The sequence below is a fragment of the Cygnus atratus genome, chromosome 16 (assembly GCF_013377495.2).
Source record: "Cygnus atratus isolate AKBS03 ecotype Queensland, Australia chromosome 16, CAtr_DNAZoo_HiC_assembly, whole genome shotgun sequence".
Taxonomy (NCBI): Eukaryota; Metazoa; Chordata; class Aves; order Anseriformes; family Anatidae; genus Cygnus; species Cygnus atratus.
Genome location: NC_066377.1, coordinates 15747486 through 15770106, shown reverse-complemented (window position 1 = coordinate 15770106; position 22621 = coordinate 15747486). Strand labels below are relative to the sequence as shown.

Genomic DNA, 22621 nt, shown 5'->3' with positions numbered 1-22621 from the left:
AAACTGCATTCAGTCGAAAACAAGAAACTAAACTAAAATGTCTAAGGGAATAAGAATTAGCTTATACACTACATGATTTCAAAGCGGTTTTAAATACAGAAAATCAACTAATTGATTGATCAGCTTGGCTTATCCATATGTTCATTGACTCTCTTTAAACTGAAAGTTTAAAAGTTTGTCTTTTCTCCCTGTATAAACCAGCATAGATGGGGATTCCTCTGAGTCAAGCAGGACAGAGTCAGTGCACCTCGGTGCTCCCCTCCCCAAAAAAATTAGTCTGTCCCCTTCACCATGCTGCAGGGATGCCTGTACCTGCTGCATGGACCATGGAGAACCAGCCTCAGCCCCTTGCTGTGGCAGAGCAAGAGTGGCACAGCTCCCCCAGGAGCAACGCAGCAGGGCAGAAAAGATCAACTGAGCAGCAAACAGCTTCTCAGGTCAGGCTCGGAGTGTTCAAAAACACCTCTGCTCTCATCATAACTACTGAAACATTTTCCTCTGGGGTAAAACATGCCATAAACACCAGTGCTTGTTGGAGAGGAGAGGTTTGACATCATATCACATTAGTGCAGCTGCAAGCAGCACAGAGCAGGACTGCTAGCTCCCTTCAGAGATCCAGTAACCACCGAAACACAAAACATAATGCAGCAGACCGGATGCTCAGCTCCTAGCTTCCCTTGGCTCAGGCAAGGCCTATGTGCAGTGTTTGACAGCAGAATTTCCTCCAGCCCCTGTGAACCAATGGGACAGGAGCAGTGATTTGCTGGCAGTAGCCCTGCTATCTTTAGTTATGCTGGCCGGGGAAGGGACTTTATTAAATAAACATGTGCAGAGACCAGAAAAATAGCAGCAGCATTATTTAAGCAGCTTGTGGATGAGCCCTGGGACCCACAAGCACTTAAAATGCAACTAAAAAGAAATAATCCTTCCTGTGCTCCACTTCTGTACCCTGTTCTCTCCAGTACCTGGTTCTCATGCCCCTTCTCCTTCCCTCCTGCTGTGTGATCTCTCTCCTATCCTGCTTCTCTCCTTCATCCCTTAACCTTGAGGCACTTGCTTTTAGAGCTGCTACAGCCCTGGTAAGGTTGCCCTGGTGAGCAATGGGCTGCAGAGCTTCTCAGCACCCTCTGAGCATCTCTTTTCTTCCTCCAGGTGCAGAGGATTCTGCGGGGAGCAGGGTCAGCACTTGTGCAAGGGCTCTGCTGCACCATCCCTGAGCAATGCTCTAGAAAACGCTGGGATCATGAAGGGCTTAGGAGATAATAGAAGCCGCCACCTCTCCGATAACCTGGACTCCCCTCAAGACTCTCTTTATGCCCCCCAGGACAGGAACCCTTATCTCCTCAGCCCCACTGACTCCTTCACCATGGACCCCCGGTTCCCAGCCCAGAATACCCTCCATGGAGACTGTCTCCTTCCACTCAACAACCAGATCTCCAACAGCAGCACTTTCCCCCGCATCCATTACAACTCCCACTTTGAGGTCCCAGATGAGAACCCTTTTCCAAGCCATGCCCAAGCCACTAAAATCAACCGCCTGCCTGCAAACCTCCTCGACCAGTTTGAGAAGCAGTTGCCCATCCACAGAGATGGCTTCAGCACCCTCCAGTTTCAGAGGAGTGATGCAAAACACCGGAGTGAAAGCCCTGGGCGGATCCGGCACCTTGTCCACTCTGTCCAGAAACTGTTTGCCAAGTCCCAGTCTCTGGAGGGTCCCACCAAAGGCAATGTGAATGGCAAGAAAGGGGCTGATGACCCCAAGCAAAACCGGAGGAGCAAGAGCAAAGACCGAGCGAAGACATCTGAGCCCAAGCGCAGGACCAGATCCAACATATCAGGCTGGTGGAGCTCAGATGACAACTTAGACAGTGACACCTGCAGTTATCGCAACCCCATGGGCCTCATGACACTGGGCCGGCAGCCGGACCACAGCCAGCCGAAGTACTTCATGCATGCTTACAACACCATCAGCGAGCACATGCTGAAATCCTCCAAGAGCAATAATGACCTCAAGGTCACCCCTTGCACCAATATCCCCATCAACAACGACTCCAACTACATTAAGAGGGGTTCCTGGTCCACGCTGACACTCAGCCATGCCCGGGAAGTGTGCCAGAAGGCCTCAGCCACGATTGACAAAGCCTTGCTGAAATCCAAGTCCTGCCATCAAGACTTGGCCTACCACTACCTGCAGGTGGGTGCTGCTGGGGGTTATGGCATGCTCCATGAGGGGACAGTGCAGGAGAGCAGGGGACACCCTCACAGTGGGCACCCGATTGCCTGGCAGAACTTATCAAACAACTCCAGATGGTTCAGCGGCCACCTCAAGTCACATTGCCAGGAGAGGGCTAGGGGGACATGGCAAGGGTAAAGTCACCCAGGCCCCAGCTATGCCCAGGGACAGACCACCGCATCTTCCATGGGGACACGGCACTGTCAGTGTCGGGCTGCTCCAGGATTCCACCAGCCCCTGTGCTGGGCCACAGCAGTGTGGTCAGGAGACGCAGAGCCCACAACAAGGGTGACCTGCCAGCCCCCTGCTCCCCACCCCGCTGCAGCCTCAGTGCCCTCTGCTGTGACCCCAGTTTGCCGGGAGGCCCCCACGCACCGAGCGTGCCCTGCTGCCCGCTCAGACCCTGCAGCCATCGTGGCCGGGGCAAACCCAGTGCTCAGGCAGCTGCTTCTGTGGGGTGCCCAGGCAGCCAGGCACACCAAGGGGCCGCTGCACTGCACGGCCTCCAGCCAAGCATTGCCACCCTCCCATGAAGGATGCCAGTAATAACTGATGTTAACCCCTTATATCCATGCGTCGCAAGGATGTGCCAGCATGCCCCATCAGTCCCGCTCCACAGAGTTTCCCTGGAGTGCTGGTAGGACCTGCAGCGCAGCGGGGCTCAGCTCCCTTTGCTGCTTACCCCAGGGCTGTGGGGTGAAGAGGGCAGCGCCAGCCGCCCAGGCTTGCATGGCAGGGCCTGCATGGCTAACGCTGAGGGCCGCAAGAGCCCCATGGTCACTGGGTGGTCCAAAAAGCTGTACCTGAAGAACCCAGGCCTGGGAGATAGGAATGAAGATAAATAAGTCAGGCCTGGATGGGGGAAGGCAGGGGACAGGATGATTGAATGGGCTACCTAATGTAAACCTCCAGCATACTTTTCTAATGCAAAGGTGTCATCAGCTCCCCGGCTGTGGCCAGCAGGCTTAGGGGCTTTAAAGAGCCATGAATTATTGAAGCACACACTGCTTCTGATATCTTGCTGGCCACTGCTGCAAATCAAATTGTGGTGGGAGTTATTGCATCGGGTATGTTGTCAGAGACATGTCCTCGGCCTGGTTTCTTTTTCTTTGCTCCCTCCTTTCACTTAGAAGTTTAAAAAGCCGCAGACCCCTTCTGCATGAGCCCAGCACAGGTGGCCCCGGGTGCCAAGACCCCGCAGCCTCTGCCCAGTGCTCACTCACTCCCCGGGCTCTGGCCAGGCCCGGGTATGAGACCACCCTGATGGTTTGTTCCCCACCCATGTAATGAGCCTCCGTTTCTTGACAGCCTGACGGAGGGCTGTGGGCACAGCTGGGTGGCGTGAGCCCAGCCAGCAGCTGGGCAGCCCCACCGCTCGGCTGGGAGGACACGGGTGCTGCCCCGCTGCCACCGAGCGAGCCCCTGCGGAGGTGGGACCAGCCCCTCAGCCCTGGGCCAACCGACGCAGGCAGCGGCCAGGTAGGGATCTTGTTTTGAGGGGAAGATTTGCCCAGCTCCCTCCCCTCCCTGACCCTCCTGGGACCATCGGATGGGGCCGGCAGCCCCCGCCACGACTCTGGGTAGGGCACAGAGCCAGCACTGTGGGCACTGAGTCCAGGAGACATGATGCACGTAATGTACCCCTGCCCCCAAAAGCCCATAGACCATGGGTGCTCATGGCCAGCCTAGGCCGGACTGCATCCAGCCCTTAGCTTAAGAATGGACCTAAGCCAGAGGTGGAGAAGTCACCTCCAATATCTGGTGGACAGTGTGTGGGAAATGTCCCTCTGGAGTAGGACAGACCCCCTGCCAGCACCCACTCCTGCAGCAGCGAGGAGCTGAGTGCCTCTGCCTTCTTGCAGAGCCCAGTGTGTGGGGGCCGCGGGGCACCCAGCCCTGCTGCTGCTGGGGCTGCTCCAAGGGGGAAATACCTGGGGGCTCCGAGGTGCAGAAATGCCCTTTTGACCCAAGGGAGGGCAGGAGAAGCAAAATGGGGACAGGTCCCTCAGTCTCCAGGCTGGGGTAAGACCCTAAAGCTTTTCACCTCCCCTGCTCCATTTGCAAGCCCTGGGAAGGCTTCAGACTCATCAGGGACTATTGGGGCTCTCATCATATCTCCAGGCCCATTCCCAGAACCAGTCAGTCATTGGAGCTGAGAGCAGCTGATCACCCAGCTCCACTCAGGTGCAGCCCTGTCCCTCAGCCCAGGGCTTTCTCTGGAGCAGCCCTCAAGGCAATGGCCTGGAAGAAAGTCTGGAGCACTGCTCCCGAGGGATGGAGGCTGAGCTCCCCATCCCCATGTCCTCCCCTCCTGGTGGGCCCCACGCATGGCCAGCAGCCAGGCAGCCTGTGCCCAAGGAGCTTGCTGGAGCAAGAGATGCCCTGGGCCAGGAGAGAGCAGGAGCAGACAGGGCCAAGCAGCCTCTGCCCCACAGGCACTCAGGCCCCCATCTGGGCAGTGCTGTCCGTTCTGGGCAGCCCACCCTATTTGCACACACTGTGTGCAAGGGAGGGACAACTCCATGCTGCCCAGGCACCACGGCATCCCTCAGAATTTTCGGGGGACACTGTGGTTCAGCCTTGCTCATGCCCTGGGTATTTCTCTCTCATAACCATCTCCCAAAATAAGCAGTGAGACAGTTGGGGTTGTGGCTGTTCTGGGCTGTGGGGAGGGGGATGAAGGCCCCCAGCTCCAGCGACACAGCCCCCTGCCTCCCCGATGCTCCTGGGGTACAAGGTCACACCACTGTCCATTAGCTCGGAGCTTCATCCAGGTTAGCCTCCCTGACCCCACCAAAGCTTCCTCACCCCCCCAGTAGCACCAAACATGAATTCATAAGCCAGGGCAAGCAGCCTATTGAGTGTCAGACATGCTGCTGATTGCTCCCATGGGGCAGGAAACCCTGCCCAGGTCCTTCCCAGAGTCCCCCTGCCAAAAGGTCAGGTCAGGCACATAGGCAGCCTGGGCTCCAGCTTTCTTTCTTGGGGACACACCTGAGACCACAAGGAGCCCTCAGGACACCACAAGGGATAGGCTCTGGAGGGAGCGGCAGTGTGCCCTCATCAAGCTCGTTCTTACATTGCAGCCTGGCTGCATGGCACAGGCATCCCTGCGTGCTGAGTCCAGCTCCGTGGGTGCCTCAGCGGGTACGCTCATGTGTGCTGCATGTCCGCATGTGCCGGGCTGGGCTGCATGTTGGAACTGTCACACATGCAAACTGGAACCCTGCTTGCTCTGCAAGTCTCTCTGCCCCGTGCCCTCAGAAGTGATGTGAACAGCGGAGCTCTTCTGTCCCTGCCAGTGCCCAGGAGGTGAATTTTCCCTTTCACTGCTCCCTCACTTCTGGTAATGCTCCGTTTGTTTCGGTGACTGGGGAATGCTCCATACTTAAGGAGGGAAGAAACCCCCATGTGGCCCCTTCTTTCCTGTCCCCTTTATGCTTAGCTCATGATAACAGGGTCAGAAGAGCAGTACTGCACAGAATGGTGCCAGTGGAGCCCAGCTCCAAGGGACAGTCACGTGCCTGTGCCAAGGGGCACCATGCAGCACCAAGACCAGGCAGAGAGGGATCTGCATCCCAAGCTCTGGCAGATCCTCCGCTGTCTACTTCTCCCCAGTGCAGCCACCTGGGCAGGGTGGATCCTGAGCTTGCTGTGGCCACTGGCCATCTGCAAGGGTAGTGGACGGGGGCATCCTCTTGCTCCCACTCCTTTCACACCAAAAAAACCACCATGGGTGAGACCAAGCCTACATCTGAAAAACTAAGTGCACAAGGACTCCCCACAGCCTATGGGAACCTCCTGATCTTCCCTGTGCCAGGCCTACAAGTAACACATGGCAGCTCTCATTTTGGTTTTGTCCTTGTTTTAAAACGTGGGCAGTGTGCAGAGCTCAGGGTTCCAGCTTCCACGAGAGATTCTACCAGGGAGGTGCTACATCAGTCACTATCAAGGTCTGTCCCTTGATAATAGGAGTTGCTCTGGGCTCTTCATCCCCTATTTTAGAGCTTCAGAGTCTGTTGGACAGGCTTTTCTGGTCCTTGGGTACCTGAAGATGCAGAGAAGCAGCCAGCAGGATCCTGAACAGCACCTCGAATACCTGCACTGCTTTACAAGTTCCCTGGGGGCACCTACATGAAACACTCGTCCTGCACTCTGGTCCATGTGCAGCAAAAGCTGTGGGAATCCCTGTGGACTTTGCATGCTGTACATGGGACACACTCCTAACTGGGTCGCTGGATTCAAAGGGTATCCTGGCAAGCATCATCCTTACCCTTGCTGCTGCTGAACTGAAATGTGGAGCACACTGAGAGCAGCTTTGTTTCTGGCACCAGGTATGCTGCCCTGCCAAGGTGCAAAGTAGAGGAGAAGGAGAGATGAGGGAAAGGAGAAACCAGACAGCTTAGTTAGGACCAGACAACTGTTGCAATGCGACAGGGAAGCTGCTGCGGGCTGTCCTGAGGAGAGGGCTATGTCTTGGGTCTGTACAGGGTAGGCAGTACTGTGGGATGCATGGCTTATGCTGCCACAGACAAGCTGCACCAGCAGAGACATACTGAAACCACCATCTTTTTGTTGCTTTGCCTAGAGCTGAGTGCCAAGTCCAGGAGGCAGAAACACAATCCGAGGCTATGCAGCATGAGCTGAGTGACCCTCAGAGCCAGGTCTCAAGCAGCAGAATCGGTGTCCACGAGGACCAGGGGTCTTAATGCCCTCTGTCCTGCTGGGGCAGTGGGAGGTGCTGGGATAAGAGGGCTCAGCAGCTAACTCTCCCACAAAATACAGCATCTGTCTCTATATAGTGGATGGTTGTGTGGTCCTCTGGCCCCTGCTTGGCATGCCTGGCTGCTGAGGAAATGCCACTCTTAGCCAGGGCTGCAGACTCCAACCCTCTCCGACCCCCCCACTCCCCACCCCAGCTGCTTGCTGGCCCAGGAGCTGTGTGGGTAGGAGGCTGCAGTTCATCCTCAGGAGAAGGCAGGCAGCAAAATCCAGCCTCAAGCCAGACCTGACACCAGGGCCCATACAATAGGTGTAACAGTGCTTCCCAGGGCTCCTGCGTCCTTGAGGAAAGGTCAGAGCCAGCTACCCTGTGACCCAGGGGCGTGGAGAGCTCTCCTGCAGCAGGGACTCAGCTGGAGCCAGCAGAATCCCTCCTGGCTGGCCTCAGGGCCACTCCATGCGGGTGGCTGGCTGGGGCAGCTGTGAACGAGGTGGGGAACAAGAACCAAGTGGTGCTTAGCAGCTCTGGCTCATCACAGTTAGCTGCAACTCAGCTCTCTGCATTCCCAAAGCACTATATAAACACTGGCTGATTAGTCCCACAGCCCCCCAGGGAGATGAGTAAATCCAACAGCTCCATCAGCACAGTAAATATGGATGCTCTCAACAGCATGAGCTGATGCAGCACATGGCCCTTTGTTGCTCCCCATGGTGCTCTCCAGCCAGCCTGCTTCCCGCAGCAGACTGGGCAGCCTTGGGCTGTCCTGGTCTGTGTGTGTTTGTAAGAGGAGATCTCCTCCAGAGCCCACTTTCTGCAGCTTTCCCTCACCATCACCTCTATTTGGTACTGCTGTAGCTGCAGTCAGTGCAGCAGGGTGCTGGACGTACCAACCAGCCACAGCAGACCCTGTCTCGGGGAATACCCTTGCTGTCCCCAGGCTCACCTGCCTTCCCGCACTGTTGCACACTTTGGATATGCAAACACAGCAGGACAGACTGCTGAAGATGAAATCCTTTGGGAACCATTGCAGCAAATTGCTTCAGTCCTCACCTCAACCCTCACTTCTTGACCATGCTTCCTCGTTCCAAGGACTGGCTGTGGCACTTCCTTGCTCCTGGCAACTCAGGTTGCACAGTCTTTCTTCTGGACTGTCCCACACCACATGTGGCTCCTGTCTTGATCAGTCCTAGGCTGACATCTGACTCTGCTGCCGGCCCAGTGCCTTGGCCATGCCTCCGGTCACCTACATAAACCCTTCGCAGGGCAGACAGGCAATGGTGTTAGTTTCTTGAGATTCTCACCACTTCAGGCCTCATGGAAAGCATTAGCTTACCCGTCTCTACTGAGGGAATGAGAGATGGCCTTAAATTAGTGGCAGAGTTGTCACACTAGTGAAGATAGAAATGCTTTTTTTGCATAAGTTACTCATCTCTGCACAGACACCACCACAAAGTCTATGTAACCAAGCTGCTTTAGGATTTGTGAGGGCCTGGCTTGGCTTCTGAAATGAATTTCAGACACTAAGAGTCCCATTCAACTCAGAAACCTTAGAAGGAGGGCTGGGTTCTGATCCATAGGTCCTGTCTATGCCAGTTCTTACAGGCTTTGGCCTGAACAACGTGTGCAATTACTTTAATAAGCATGGGATTTGTGTTAAATGAATGTGTGCCGCTCCTGTCCCAATGTGCAGTGCAAATCTGGTGAGGCTCTTCCCTCCTCATTATGTCTGATGTTGTGCAGCTTATATCAACTGTGTAAGCATGGTCCAGTGTGAAGTTGGTCTGCAGTGGTCATTGGGTGAATGCGTGTGGGTAGATGTGCTGAAATGGAGGCAATCAAATGCAACGCTGCCTGGCTCAAGCTGTCAAGGGAGGGCTGGAAAGGAATTGCATTTCCCATTTCCCCTGTGCTCCATCTGAGGGTCCAAAAGTTGGCCTTGCCGCCAATTCCCAAAATCCCCGTGGTCCCCTTGGTCCCAGAGATGCTCTCTCACAAATGCTCATGCTCCCCTTACTCTTGCAGGTGCCTCAGGGGGAGTGGAACAACACGCTGTCTCGGGACAAAGACAGTGAGATCCCGTGCCGGCGCATGCGAAGCGGGAGTTACATCAAAGCCATGGGGGATGATGACAGTGAAGACTCAGAAACCAGCCCCAAACCATCCCCGAAAACTGCAGCTCGGAGGCAGAGTTACCTCAAGGCCACCCAACAGTCCCTGAGTGAGCAGAGCACTACCCAAAGGTAACTCTGGGGCTCCCCTGGGAGCTCTGTACAGGTCCCCAGGGACCACCCCAGAAGCAGTCCTTGGGGTTTGGTCATCAATGCCCACACGGAAACCCTACATGGGGACCAGAGCCCAGCAGAGCTCCCACACACCAGCTAAACTGGCCATGGGACAGGCTGATGAAGAGACGAGCATGACAGGAGATGTGGCAGGGGACTGAAGAGACCTTGGTGACTCCAAATAGCCCTGGTGCTAGGAGTCTGCCCCAGGTCCCTGTCCTCTCGGTGATGGGGGAATCCTTTGGTGGAGCTGTGAGGATTTTCTCTGGCTAAGGATCTGCTCCTCTAAGAGACTGTGGAGAACCAAACCCAGTGATGCTATTTAGATGCTCAGCCAGTTTGGCTGGGAACATGTGGCACACGGGCCACAGGCTACTGCAACTGTGCCATCTGCTTTGCTCCACAGGTGTCCCAAGGTGTCTGGGACCAGCCAGAGAGTGCCCCTTTTACACACTAGGCTGGGTGGTCCCCTGAAGACAGGAGAGATGAACTAAGAGGCCTGGGACCCGGTGTGGAGGGAGGAAGACTCACAGCGTCTTGAGCCAGCCAGCCAGCAGAGCAAGGGGAACACAGCAAACGTTCTGGGCAAGGGGCTAGCCCTCCCAGGATGGGGTCTGCGTGAACCATCTGAACAGAGGTTATGCTTCCCAGGACAAAGCACCCAGGGGCTGTGACAGGCTGTGGGCAGTTCAGATGCTGTAGTCAGCACCAGACATGAGTGGCACAGGGGCAGGAGGAGGCAGGAGCGGCTGCAGATGAACTGCTCACAGTTCAGCAGATAGAGCCAGAGAAGTGAGGAAGCAGCAGGCAGTGTGGAGACCCCTCATGGTGGCATCAGACTGTGGAGCAGATGCTGTTTTCTGGTGGGAGATGGTGACAAAGCTAACTGCAGGGAGCCCTGGAAATGCCTGCTCTGAATCCCTCCCCAAATCCATCCCTGCTCCATGGCCTCACACATACTTCAGGGGAAGCAGAGCTGGGTCCAGGGGTTTCTGGTGTAAAATACCCAATTAAGACACTGGGGTTCTTCCTGTCTTGGGCTAATTAACCACTCAGGTCACATCCATCAGGGTGTGAAACTTCATCTGGGCTGCTGGGGCCCAGCACCAGGCAGGCCTGGAGCATGGGCACGGCTGCCATCTGCTGACCACCCCCTCAGCTCTGCTCCCACCAGAGAGCCTTCTGGAGCTGTGGCCACTCTGGTTTTTGCAGGGTCTGGCCGCTTCCCCCACCAGCCTGGCACGCCGGTGGGACAGCAGCTAGAGCAGAGCCGTGGCCCCATGCCCTGGCATGGCTGCACACCCACCCGCATCACAGGCCTCAGTCTCCTCAGCCAGGGCTGCTGGGCCCCCTCCTGGCGAGGGGTCATGGACAAAACCCTATCATGCTGAGGGGAACAACAAGCTGAACAGATAGCCCAGGGCTTAGTGTGCCAAGGGACCATTGGTGGGTGGCCAAGCTCCGTAGTGAGTCCTCTGGGGGCTGGGTGCTCTGGGGGCTCCATCACCCCTGGAAGAAGAGGCCCCTCTCCACGCTCATCAGCTCCGGAATGGAGACTCAGGAGGTGCCACCATCCTTCCTGGAGGTCTGCCTGGCCAGGACACTCCCTGCACTCCGTCCTGCTGGGGTACAGACAGACTGACCTCCTGCACACCACAGCCCCTCCAGGTGAGGCAAGAGCTTCACCCCCATGCTGCTCTGCAGGGCCCACAGGTGGTTTAAGAGGCAGATCCTCTGCAGCTCACCCCTCACCATGCCTGTCTGTCCCCTGCTACATGCCCAGAGCCCCAGCAGTCCGCACAGAGACCACACCAGAGAAGTACGTGCATAAAAGATGGCACTGAGCTAATGTGCAGGGCTGTCACACACCTGCCTGGTCTGACAAGGACCTCTCCTCTTCCTCCACATCCCTCCCATCCTCCCACCTGCCTCCTGGCCGCTGCGCACCCAGCTCTCAGCAGGGACAGTTGCTCTGGTTTTGGCTGTGTCAGGCTCACTGACAGCCCTGCTCTTCTACTGCTGCTGCATAGGCTCCTGCTGAGCCCCGAGTACGGGACAGAGTGCTTCCCTCAGAGCCTGCTGCAAAAGCTGCTCTGGAGAAAACAAAGCCCTCTGCTCCTGAAGCAGTGCTATCCAGGCTTGGCTCCCCTTGAGCTTCTTCCAGATAAACTCTGGGGTTCCTCTGTACAGACAGAATCTCAGAATCACAGAATGGCTGAGTTTGGAAGGGACCTCGGAAGATCATCTGGTCCAACCCTGCTGCCAGGCAGGATCACCTAGAGCACGTTGCACAGGATGGCATCCAGGCAGTGTTTGAATATCTCCAGAGAAGGAGACTGCACAGCCTCTCTGGGCAACCTGTCCCAGTGCTCTGTCACCCTCCCAGTAAAGAAGTGCCCCCTCATATTGAGCCGGAACCTCCTGTGCTTCAGTTTGTGCCCGTTGCCTCTCGTCCTGTCGCTGGGCACAACTGAAAAGAGACCGGCTCCATTGTCTCGACACCCTCCCCTCAGATATTCATACACATTGATGAGGTCTCCCTCAAAAGCCAACAAAAAGTTTTGAAGATGTTTCTAATTGTGAAGTCAACAACAATATTATTGAAAAATCATTCCCCCTATCACTTCCCACCCCCTGCCCACCAGTCCAGGCAGGGAAGAGCAGGCTTCTCCCAGCATCAGCATGTGCAGGAGCAGGTCTGTAGCCAAGTCTGTGACTCTGGGGGCTGGCACAGATACCATGTGTTCCCTGGGCTTGGGTTGGACAAACCTGGCATCTGCATTGCATTCCTGGGGGCTGGGAGGCACAAGGTTTTGTCCCCTCTCCTTCTTCTGCACCCCACAAAACCTTCACCCATGTACCAGCTTAAGCCAGTGGCCAGCAAGGTGAGAAAGTGCTTCCATCTTCTCCAGCAGCTGCAGCAAGGGCCGAGCTGTGGACCTGGTGTACAGCATCAGCTCAGTGCTGCCGTCCGTACCCATGCCTGGCAGAGGGTGCCAGGGCAGTGTGGTCTAGCTGCCCCAGCAGCTCCAGCACAGCCCCAGCTCTGCCCGGTCCGTGGGGATGCCCCTCACACCCTCTCTCTCTGCTGCAGGAGCCTGGACCGCCTGGACTCTGTCGAGATCCTCCTACCTCCAAAGTTCCCAACCTGGGAGGAAGAATACAACCAGATCTCCGACAGCGTCAATGAGTCCAGTTGCATCAACCAGGTGAGATGCCAGGAAGGCAAACCCCACTGCACACCCAGCCCGAAAGAGAATGGAGGCTGGCTGATGGGAAGAGGAATATCCTTTTGCCCCTTAAAAATAAGGCACCAGTTGCACTCCAGTAACAGGTGTGCTGTTGTCTGGTAGTGTTATTAAACTCTCAGGGACAGCTCCTTAATTCACATTAGACCTCTCTTGCTCTAGCTTTTGCCTCCTCTCAGCACTGCTGGTGCAGCTGCAGTCACTGCAGCCGTGGCCATGGGTATAGCAGCCCAGAGCCCCTCCCATGCTTCACAGCAAGAGGCAAAGCTCAGAGCTGCTCCATGTGCAGGCTCACACTCCGCACCACCTAGCAGCTGCCTGCAAGGCCGCCCACTCCTGCTGCAAGCTGCGTTCGCTCACGGAGTGGGCACAGAGCCTGGGCCAGCCTCACTGGTGCAGAAGGCAGCGTGCAGCCTGAGGCCAGCTGCCAGGGAGCCTGCAGAGGTTCACAGGGGACAGAAATCCTGCTCTGCTCTGAGGGCCCCGTCCTCAGGAAGCTGGTTGGACCTAGGCACAAGGTGCCTGTAATTCAGGAGACTGTCCTGCCAGCTAACTGGGGGTGTCTCTTGTGTATTCCTGGTTCTCATGTCACAGGGAAGTCCGGACAAAGCCAAGGGTGCCAGTGGAGGTGCTAATGGTGGGTAGCAAACCCTGACCATGGCCTCTGGGTTTAACTCCCGGTCCCATGCTATGTCCCATCCTCCCCTTGGTATGAAACTGGCGTGGCTCAGGACCTGAGTGGCTGTAAGCCAGCTGCCAACAACCAGGAAATAACCCATGCTGGCATAAGGCCGTTGCACGGTTCCCATGTGCTCATCTCCACCCCAGGACGGGGACCCCTCCTTTCAGAGGAGGTGTCTGGGGCAGCAGTGACTCCACGAGCTTTGCCCAGCTGTGTCTCTGTCACCCTGGGCCTCTGTTATGTCCCTTCTCTGTCCCTGTGTGCCTGCGTGGGAACACGTGCACACATGCCCCCCTTCCATGCTGCTCCAGTCTGTCTCCCCACACGCTGCCAGTGCTCCCTGGTCAAGGGAGGCAGCATGAGGTTAACAAGTGGGCTGGACACCAGGAAGCACAGCATGGAGGAGGGCAGGAGATGTGTGCTGGCACTCCCCTCCAGGTGCACAGGGCTCTGAACCCACATACATCCCCACCCGGCTGCTCCAGCCACACTGCTGGCTTCTCCTGCTGCTACCTGCAGCTGGAGCCATTTGTGGAGAGCTCTGGGGAAAGGCACAGAGCATTGCTTGTGGGCGTACATGTTCCTTGTGGTCAGTCTCGTTCCTTGTATATTGATAAAAATGTGCTGGATGTTTTGTCGCACAGAGAGAGAGGTCAGGCCCATTGCATTCCTGTCCTTTGCATGTAAACCTGTGTCTAAAGCCAGGCCTTTGCAGGGAAGGGGAAACCACGGGCAGGCTGAGTCCGTGCTCTCCCCTACCCCACGTTTGCTATTTAGCAGCCAAGTGCAGCATCCTCACGAAGGCATCAGAAGTGTCTTGAGGGGCTGAGCAGTCTGCACTGTGCCAGGAAGCGCCCAGCACATGCTCCTTTCCAGACCCAGACCTGCAGCCCTGTCACGCTGACTGCCACAGCACCAGCTCAGGCATGGGGCTGGTGTCATCATTTGTGCTTTGCCTGCCTTCCTCCAAATCAAAGACAGTCTAGTTGCAGCTGAATTGGGATTTAGAGGCCTCTCACAAACTGCCTAACTCTTGATTCAGGGTGGAGCTAGTACAGCCACCTCGCGTGTGCTGGCCTGATCCTCTGCCAGGTCCGACCTGCCTTTTCATAAGTGCCGCAGGCAGCTCCTCCCCTGCCCTCCCTTTTGGATGACCCCCATCATCTTCTTTGTTTGTCCAGCAAGGCTTAGCATCCTCCCATACAGAAACATATCTGTCTCTCAAAGACAAGCCCACTCTGCCTGGCTTTGTGCAAGCTGAACTCCACCTTGCAAACCTCTGGAAGTCTGGGGTTCATCTGATGTGTGTCAGCATCCACCTCTCACAGGACGGGACCTGTTGCCAGACAGAGCCAGCTGCTCACCCCCAACACTGCTGAGACACAATTTGAGCTGTGCCTTACATTGGATGGCCAGACCCGGCCCCCAGAGCCAAGCCTCTTCCCTGAGGTACATTTTGAACCTGGCTTCTTCCCAAGATGGGTCATCTTGAGCAGCTCGTGAAGGGAAGAGCTCCTGGGGTGGTTGTGCTCTGCAGACCAGGGATGGAGGGAACAGCCAGGAGATGGGGAGAAGGGATTCCTCCCTGCAGGCAGTGCAGTGTCTGTCAGGCATCTGTCCATATGCCAAGTGTGTGCCATGGCTTTGCTATGGAGAGAAGTGAGCATTGCTTCCATGGGGCTTCTTCCTGGTGCAGGGGCAGAGGAGATAGCAGCAAGGTGGCCAGCCCAAGCCCGAGCAGGGCAAAGGATGGTTTCCCTGATGCGCAGTGCTCAGCCTGCCCGTGCACCCAGCTCTGCAGCTGCAGGGCCATCGCTGCTCCTGGCCATGCCACGAGCGCTGGCCAGTGCTGGGGCTTTGCAGGGTGCTAACCAGGAGCCACACCAGCCCTCATCCCACAGCCACAGGCACCCTGTGTGTGCCCAGGGGTGCCCCAGTCAGGGCATTGTGTTTCTGCTGTCAGAGTGCCAGTATGCCCTGTGTGTGTTTATATTAATACACGGTGCATACAACAGGCTGAATGCATCAGCAGCTTCTCTCCATCTCAGAGGCGTCCCGTGGAGCTTTGCTGTGCCTTGTTTGTGGGGCCTGTGAGGCATTTTGCTTGGCATCTTATGGGCTCTGAAGTTTGTACTGAAGTGTCAGCAGTGGTGGCCCAAAGGAAAGGGCTGTGTGCTCCCCTTGTCCTTGGTCCCTGTGCAATGGCTGTCTGTGTGAGGGCTGCCCCTTTCCTGGCCTTTAACCTTCTCCAACTCTTTCTTCCAGATCTTTGGACCCCCCTCACTTATCCCTCAGATATTTACCCATGGAGAGCAGGTACCGTCCCGCTGCCATTCCCTCTTCCTTCCTCATGGAGCTTTCTTAGGTCTCCCTGGACCCCCGCCGCAGGGTGCGAGGCAGCTGCGGGGCACCCTTGCCCAGGGCCACAGGAGGAGGAGAAGGATGCACTCCCCAGCCCAGGGCACTGCAGGGCGACTGGACAGTTCGGTTCCCCCAGCCTCAGCGGAGGGTTCAAGAGTGTTTTTGGGGATAGTGATGAGTTTTTTCAGCCAAACCCTGTGGAGCTCGGGGAAAGGCTACGGATGCCAGCACTGGTCATAAATACTGTCCTTGAAGCCAAAGAAAGGGCCAGGAGAGGTGGAAGAGGCTGACAGGGCAAACCTCGGCATCTCTCATCATCGGTATTTCAAAACACTTACTGTTTTCAGGCTGGCTCTGGTTTGATCTGGGTGAGTCTCCCGAGCTGAAGTTGGATCAGCTACTGCCCCTCAAGGACAGGGCCGGGCCAGGGGAGGTGGAGGCAGCAGGGGAGCAGGGAATGGAGCTTCCCTGCTCAGGCCATGTCGTGCCTCAGCCTGCACCGAGCTCTCTCCTGCTCCCCATCTCAGGCAGGGCTGGGATGACTTCCCCACTGTGCCTCCAGCACGGGTCCAGGTGGCCTGGCCCAGGGCACAGAGACGCCCCCCGAGCCTACCTCACTCACCGTGAGCCCGCCACAATGGGGTCTCGCAGCTGAGCTTGGGGTCCCCCAGCCATGCCAGCAGAGCAAGGGAGCTGCTGGAGGCCGGGCAGGGATTTCGGCCTCCCGTACTCAGCCTTTCCAGCAGAGACTGGGGAGTGCTTTACTGGCACCGTGGTGGTAAGTGCCTCCTGCTCCCGCAGGGATCCTCTGGCCTGGAAGGAGGGGCCCCTCTCCCCTGGCCAGGAGCCCCATGCCAGCCAGCACTGCTCCTCCCGCTCTGTGTCTGGCTGAGACCGCTTGGGAGCCACCGCACAGAGGGGAGCGGAGAAGGCTGCAGGAGGGAAGGGAAGGGGCCCGGCCCTGGGCAGGGGGTGACTGCTCTGCCCCTTTTCCTGTGCAGGCGAGAGAGCCGGAGCTGGGGGAGCAGTACGAGGCGGTCTGTGACTCTACCTACAGCGAGGCCGAGTCGGCTGCCGCCGAGGTGCTGGACTTGCCTCTGCCCAGCTACTTCCGCTCCCGGAGCCACAGCTACCTCCGAGCCATCCAAGCGGGCTGCTCCCAGGACGAGGACACCGGCTCCATCCGCTCCATCTCCCCCCCGCCAGCGGGCAGCCTCAGCGGCAGCAGGACCCTGCCCACCAACAGTGAGTGCCAGCGAGGCCACGGCAGTCGTGGGGATGGGGTGTGAGTGCCCAAGGTGCTGGGGGTGCAGGGCGCTGCCCTCAGACACCTTGCAGGGTGTCTCCAGCCTCGGTTGTCCAAGATTTCCATGGGGCCTGCGTCTCTGAGTTTGCTCTGTGCTGGCAGGGCAGGGCAGGGATGCTGCCAGGATGGCCGTGTCGAAGTCCCTGGATGTGGGTGCCAAAACGGCAGACGGGCTCTGGTTGCATGGTTGTTGCAGGCAGCAGAGGTCGGGCTCAGTGTCTTCGCTCAGTGAAGGCAAACCCGGCTGGGAGCACTGCGGCTGGGAGCACCCCGTGGGATGCCCACCTCGCCCTGCTGCGTGTTGGGAGCACTGGCTGCCCTCCTTACCCCAAGTCCCATGGGGCTGTGGGTGCAGTCCTGCTTCCCCGCACTGCTGATAGCTTCCCTCCTCCTCCTCCTCCTCTCGGTTATGCATCTGACCGTAATTCCTCCAGTCTGGGCTGCGCTTGGCAGCTTTGACCTCTCCCTGAAATTCTTGGGAGCAAAAATTCACGTCAGGGACTCAGCGTTCATTTCCCCCAAGTCTGAGTGAATCCTGATCTCTTCAGCCCCTTCTGCCAGAGGTAGAAATTGGGGCTGACAGAAGGAGGGAGGGCAGAAGACATCTGCCTCCATCCCTCAGTGGCAGAGAAGTGACAAGGCTTTGGGGTTCACCCAAAGTCTTTTACAATAGAATCATGGAATCATTTAGGAAAAGACCCATAAGATCATCAAGTTCAACCATCACCTAATGGTACCAAGTCCACCACTAAACCATGTCCCTCACTGCCATGACCACACGTTCCTTAAATACCTCCAGGGATGGTGTCTCTATGTCTTCCTTGGGCAGCCTCTTCCAATGCCTAACCACTTTCTGTGAATAAATTCTTCCTGACGTCCAATCTAAATCTTCCCTGGCACAACTTGAGGCCTATTTCCTTGTGTCCTATCACTTGTCACCTGAGAAAAGAGGCTGACACCCTCCTCACTGCAGCCTCCTTTCAGGTAGTTGTAGGGAGTGACGAGGTACCTTTTCTGCAGACTGAACAACCCCGGTTTCTTCAGCTGCTCCTGGTAAGTCTTGGTTCTTTGCAGACTCCCATACAGGGCAAGACTCCAAAAACAGGTCTGGGGTGCCAAGTCTGGGCAAAAAGGTGAACGGTGTAAGTTTGCCCCCTCTGGACTCTCAGGTTTTGTGATTTTGCCCAGCAGTCGCGGGCAGGTCAGACCCTGCCCAGCTAGGAGAGGAGCGTGCACAGCCAGAGGTGCTCCTATGCAGCCCAAGCATTGGCCCAGTTCCGTGCAGCAACCAGGGCAGAAGAGGTGACAGAGACAGTGTCACCTGGCCACACCCAGCCCACAGGCTGCTGCTGGCATTATAGCCTGGAGGAGAGTCTTCCAAAACCTTCTGACAAGGAGGTGCTGGGAGTTTATCCTTTGGCTGGACTGGCTCCAATTGCTTTCTTTCCTGGAGACATGCTGGGTGGCGGCAGCCACACAGACGTCTAAGGCACCTAGTCGTGTATGCCCTTCAAGTGTACTAACCTAGAGACCCCCATCTGACATCTCTGGTGTGAGGTACAAACAGGTCTTGCTCTGAATTTCAAGGCATTAAGGAGCCTTTCTGAGCTCTAGTGCCCAGCGCCTGTAGCCTGTGTTCTTGTCCCTGAGTGGTTAACACAGTATGCCCACCTCTAGATGCCTCTTCTGGCATTACTCATTCTGGGCAGGCCCTTCTCTTTTGATTAGTAATTACCGTATTGGACAAGAGCCCGGCCTCTTCCTCAGAGGTGACTCCAGGGCAACTCCTTCCCCTTGGGCAGGGCAGAGGCTGGAGGCAGCGCTGTTCAGATGTTCCTGACCCTTGGGCTGTCTCTCCCAGCACTGCAGCAGAGCCGGTAATTTAGCAGAATGGTTGCAGGAGCCAGCTCTGCCACACATGGAGCCCCACCGAGCACCGCTGCTGGGGTGAATAACTTTGCCAGGGTGCTGGGGCCACCAGCCCAACACAGCAAGGTACAGTGAGGGCAGCTCAGACCCTGTGGACCTGGCATCAGGGAAGCCTCAGAGGGCAGAGCTGGTGCACTGTGTCACCAGGTGCCGGTGCCCCAGATGACGCTCACCTGTAACACAGAGAAGCTGAGGTCTCCCATCCTGCCTGTCCAGCACACCCACTGCATCCTGTCAGCGGTGTCACCGTGGGTCTGGGACAGCAGCGGCAGCACTCTGTCCTCAGCCAGGCTGCACAGAGCACATGGTTTCAGTCCACAGATCCAACTTGCTGCTTCAGCCCTGTGATGAGCTGAAAGGAGGCTGTGTAACTCTCAGGAATGCTTTTAGGAACACAGATGAAAAGGTGATGCTCTGGATATGGCAATACCAGGCAGACCGCAGAGCAGGCAGGAGGAGTGAGAGACAGCATCTCATCAGGGCTGTACCACGCTGCTGGAGACGCAGGGCAAGCAGCAAGCCCTGTCACCCGCAGGGACACCCAGACAGGTCCAGCCGGGCAGGGTGATCCTGGCATGAAGGCACTGGAGAGCACGCGACCTAGCTCTGGGTTGGCGCCCTGTGCCAGCAGTAGGCAGGGAGAGCAGGAAGGGGAGCACAGGCAACCCACAAACACAGCCCACTCCCACTCTGCTCCTCCTGACAGCACAGATGATACTGAGCTCAGCACTGCTGCAAGCCCCCACCAGTGCTGGGAAACAACAGCAGGTGCAGCACAGGAAGGGGCTTTCAAAACGACTCGTTGCCACCTTTCAAGCGTCACCTCTCTGTGACATGACCCAGCAGAGATTTGCTGATTTTCAGAACACCTTCCATCCCTTCACTTTTGCTGCAGGGGCTTCGGAAGGGAAACAGATTTGATGGGGGGGAGGGAGGAGGAGGAGCAGAGAAGAGCATCTGTGTTTGTGTGTGCACAATGGAGAAGGCAGGAGGCGTATCTGGACAGCAGTCACACCTTTAATCAGCGACACGGTCTCAGTTCCTCCTGCAAATGCACGTGTTCATCCCTGAGGCTGTAACTGCTGGGTGCGGTACTGCACAGCCTGAGCAGCACAGCGGTACCTTGCAGCCTGATGGCATCAAGCTAGAGCAATGGAGAGAAGTGGGCACCCAACCGCTCACAGGCCTAATTGTTCGCGGCCTCTGCTCCACGCTGGGCTCTGGGAAGAAACAACCGAGAGTCCTCACCCCGTTCCCCTCCCGTGGGCACCCTCCTCCTCACCATCCATGCGCTGGCCCAGGGGAACTGCGCCCATCGTGTTCCCGGTCACCGAGGGGAGGACTGGGTTTCTTGTCTGTACAGACACATCCTACAGAGGTACCAGCAGCAGTAATGCTGTGCCTCACGCAGGTTTCTTGGTCTTCAAAGGGCCAAATCGTAAAGCTAAGCAGTATTGTGGGGGTTCAGCCCCCAGCTGAGGAGAAGAGGAGATGCAGCAGGCTGTATTTCATGGAGGACTGCAAGCCTCGGGGTCTGCGGTGTGCACAGACAAACTCCCGTGTCACTAGCATATTACGGGGCAATTAACTCCCATTTGACAGCCAGCTAGACAGATGATGAGCTGCCCTTGATCAGCCTTAAACAAAGCTTTGTGCTTTGCAAAGCGGGAGACTGAAAAGCCCCAGTGAAACCTATTCATCTAATTGCCAGGCGTTCTGCCGACAGCCACAGAGACTCCTGTGTATTACAAAGGGCTCCCCAGCCCCAGTTCCTTCTTATTAGAGGCATCACTGGGAATTGCTTGCTTAATAGACTGCGTGAGGATACAGAGCTGCACTCAAAGGGCCCTGAATATTTGATGTCCAGGGTAAGACGGAAAGCAGAGAGGTGAGCAAAGCACAGAAAAATAAGCTGAGACCCCAGCCCAGCCTCCAACCTATGCCCCAGTGACAGCCGGGAAAGCTTACACCAAACCAGTCCCTGCTGGAGCTCTTCTCCTGATGCTTTTTGGTAATGTCAGCCTTGCTCATGGCAGCACCCTGCCCTGGGATTCAGCAGCCTGTTCCCAGAAGCCCAGGTGCCCGTCTCCTTACTCTGTGCCCAGATCTCTTCCAGGGAGGCCAGGAGATCCAGCTCTGCCTCCTCCTTCAAGGCTTGGGCTCTGTTGACCTGTTTTTGCTACTGGTCGCTGAGACAAAAGACATCCCTGAGAGCGTGAGCTCCAGAAGGCAGCTACCCTCCAGTTCTCCCTCTCTGCTGGCCCCATGACAGCAGCACCGGTGGAGCAGAGGCTGCAGACCCTGAGCCCAGCCTGGCAAGGGAATCACAGAACCTGGTGCAGAAGGAGCCCAAAAAAGTCCAGTCCTTCGCTCCAACCAGAAGCAGGCACGAGGCCTGTGCCTGCAGCAGCCAGGGTTGCACACACCTTGTGCCCATCCACAGGCCATGGCTTTGCCAAGCCCAAGCGGGTATGAGGGCTCTCTACCTGAGATACATACTCCTCAAAGGCATGACAGAATAGCTCCTCTTCTGCCTCCAACCAGTTTTGTGTCTCCTTTGCATTGCTTTTTTTTCCATAACTGAGCTAGTGAGATAGTTCCCAGGACCAGTGCTGTGCCAGGAACGCTGCCCTGCCCTGCCCTGCCCTGCCCTGGGAGAAGGCAGATCCCAGCCCTGGCACTGACAGCCCCACAAAGGGCTCTTGCAGGAAGGGGCATGGCGAGACAAAGCGCCTGCACACCTCCACGCTGTGTCACGGGACAGCAACATTGTGCAGCTGACCAAACCCCCAAAGGCTGCTTCGCTGTGGAACGAGTTTCCATGGCTTCCAGAACAGTGATGTAGCAACGGCTTTTGAGGGAAGACTCCCTTCCTCCTCCTCTGCAGGTCACAAACAGGTAGACAAACTGTGCTCTTCTCCTCCCTCAGCTGGCCAGCCACAGAGGCCACGGGCACACCTGGAGCCGGAGCAGAGCGTTCTCTTGGTGGGGAAAAGCCAGCGGTTTGAATGCAGAGGAAAGCACGGCACAGGCCAGAACACATTGCTCAGCTAGGGTGTGAGGGGCTGCAGCTGAGCAGTAAGGTACCGGAGTGGCCCCTTGCTAATCGTATCAACCAGGGCTGACCCCATATGGCCTTTGAAGAGAGAGACTGTTATCGTTTCCTTCAGATTTTCTCCTTCTTTTTGACCTAGATTTCACGTTCCAGAAATAGCTTTCTCTGACATACCAGCAGGAAAGAGATAAGAGAGAGAGAGTTGTCTGTGTGTGTGCACACCAGAGAGAGATTTATGGTGTGTGCTCCTTGAGCACTTGTAAGGGAAAAGGGTGGATATGTATGTTCCATGATCTGTTCTGCAGGACACAAAGAAATTTATGACATCTGTTTCTCTCCATACTTATCTGCTCATTTTTCATCTCTAATCTTTTCCTTGTTATTACGGAAACTCCACTACCAAACCCTGAGCCCCAGTCTGTTCCCTTTTCCCCAGGAACTCCCTAATGCTGCTCCATGGCTGTAACCCTGCCATTAAACTCCATCACCAAAAAATACCTCTGTCCTGCAGCAGCGAGGCTACACTTGGTGCTCTCTGCTGTCACGTTTCAGCCCTACTCCAGGCAGCACCCAGTGCAGCAACCTTTCCTTTAGTTGCTTGCATCCTTTCTGGCACCACAGGAGCTGGGCTGCCACCAGTTTGGGCCTCGCAGCAATGCCACTGGCCCAGATGCTCAGAAAGGGGGGAGCTGCAGCCCACGCGTAATGCTGCACCCACATGAGCAGACACGGGGGAGGCAGAACACCTTTGCCTTAATACTGGGAAGTGAGCGTGGCCCAAAGGACCTGACCACATCTGCCT

The 22621-nt window shown here is 56.5% G+C and overlaps 1 protein-coding gene across 4 annotated transcripts in view; it reads left to right on the top strand.

Annotated features, from left to right (window-relative positions):
- Positions 1-1243: 1243 nt before the first annotated feature.
- DLGAP4 (DLG associated protein 4) overlaps positions 1244-22621 on the top strand; it is a 75494-nt gene continuing 54116 nt past the window's right edge. Inside the window, exons 1-6 of one of the 4 annotated variants that reach the window (XM_035548172.2) lie at positions 1244-2194; positions 3542-3712; positions 8979-9196; positions 12333-12447; positions 15434-15484; positions 16531-16774. In XM_035548172.2, the coding sequence (XP_035404065.1) occupies positions 1244-2194; positions 3542-3712; positions 8979-9196; positions 12333-12447; positions 15434-15484; positions 16531-16774 (1750 nt within the window). Of the gene's footprint in view, positions 2214-3541; positions 3713-8118; positions 8175-8978; positions 9197-12332; positions 12448-15433; positions 15485-16530; positions 16775-22621 lie in introns of all 4 variants that reach the window. The other 3 variants (XM_035548173.2, XM_035548174.2, XM_035548175.2) reach the window with 3 other exon arrangements.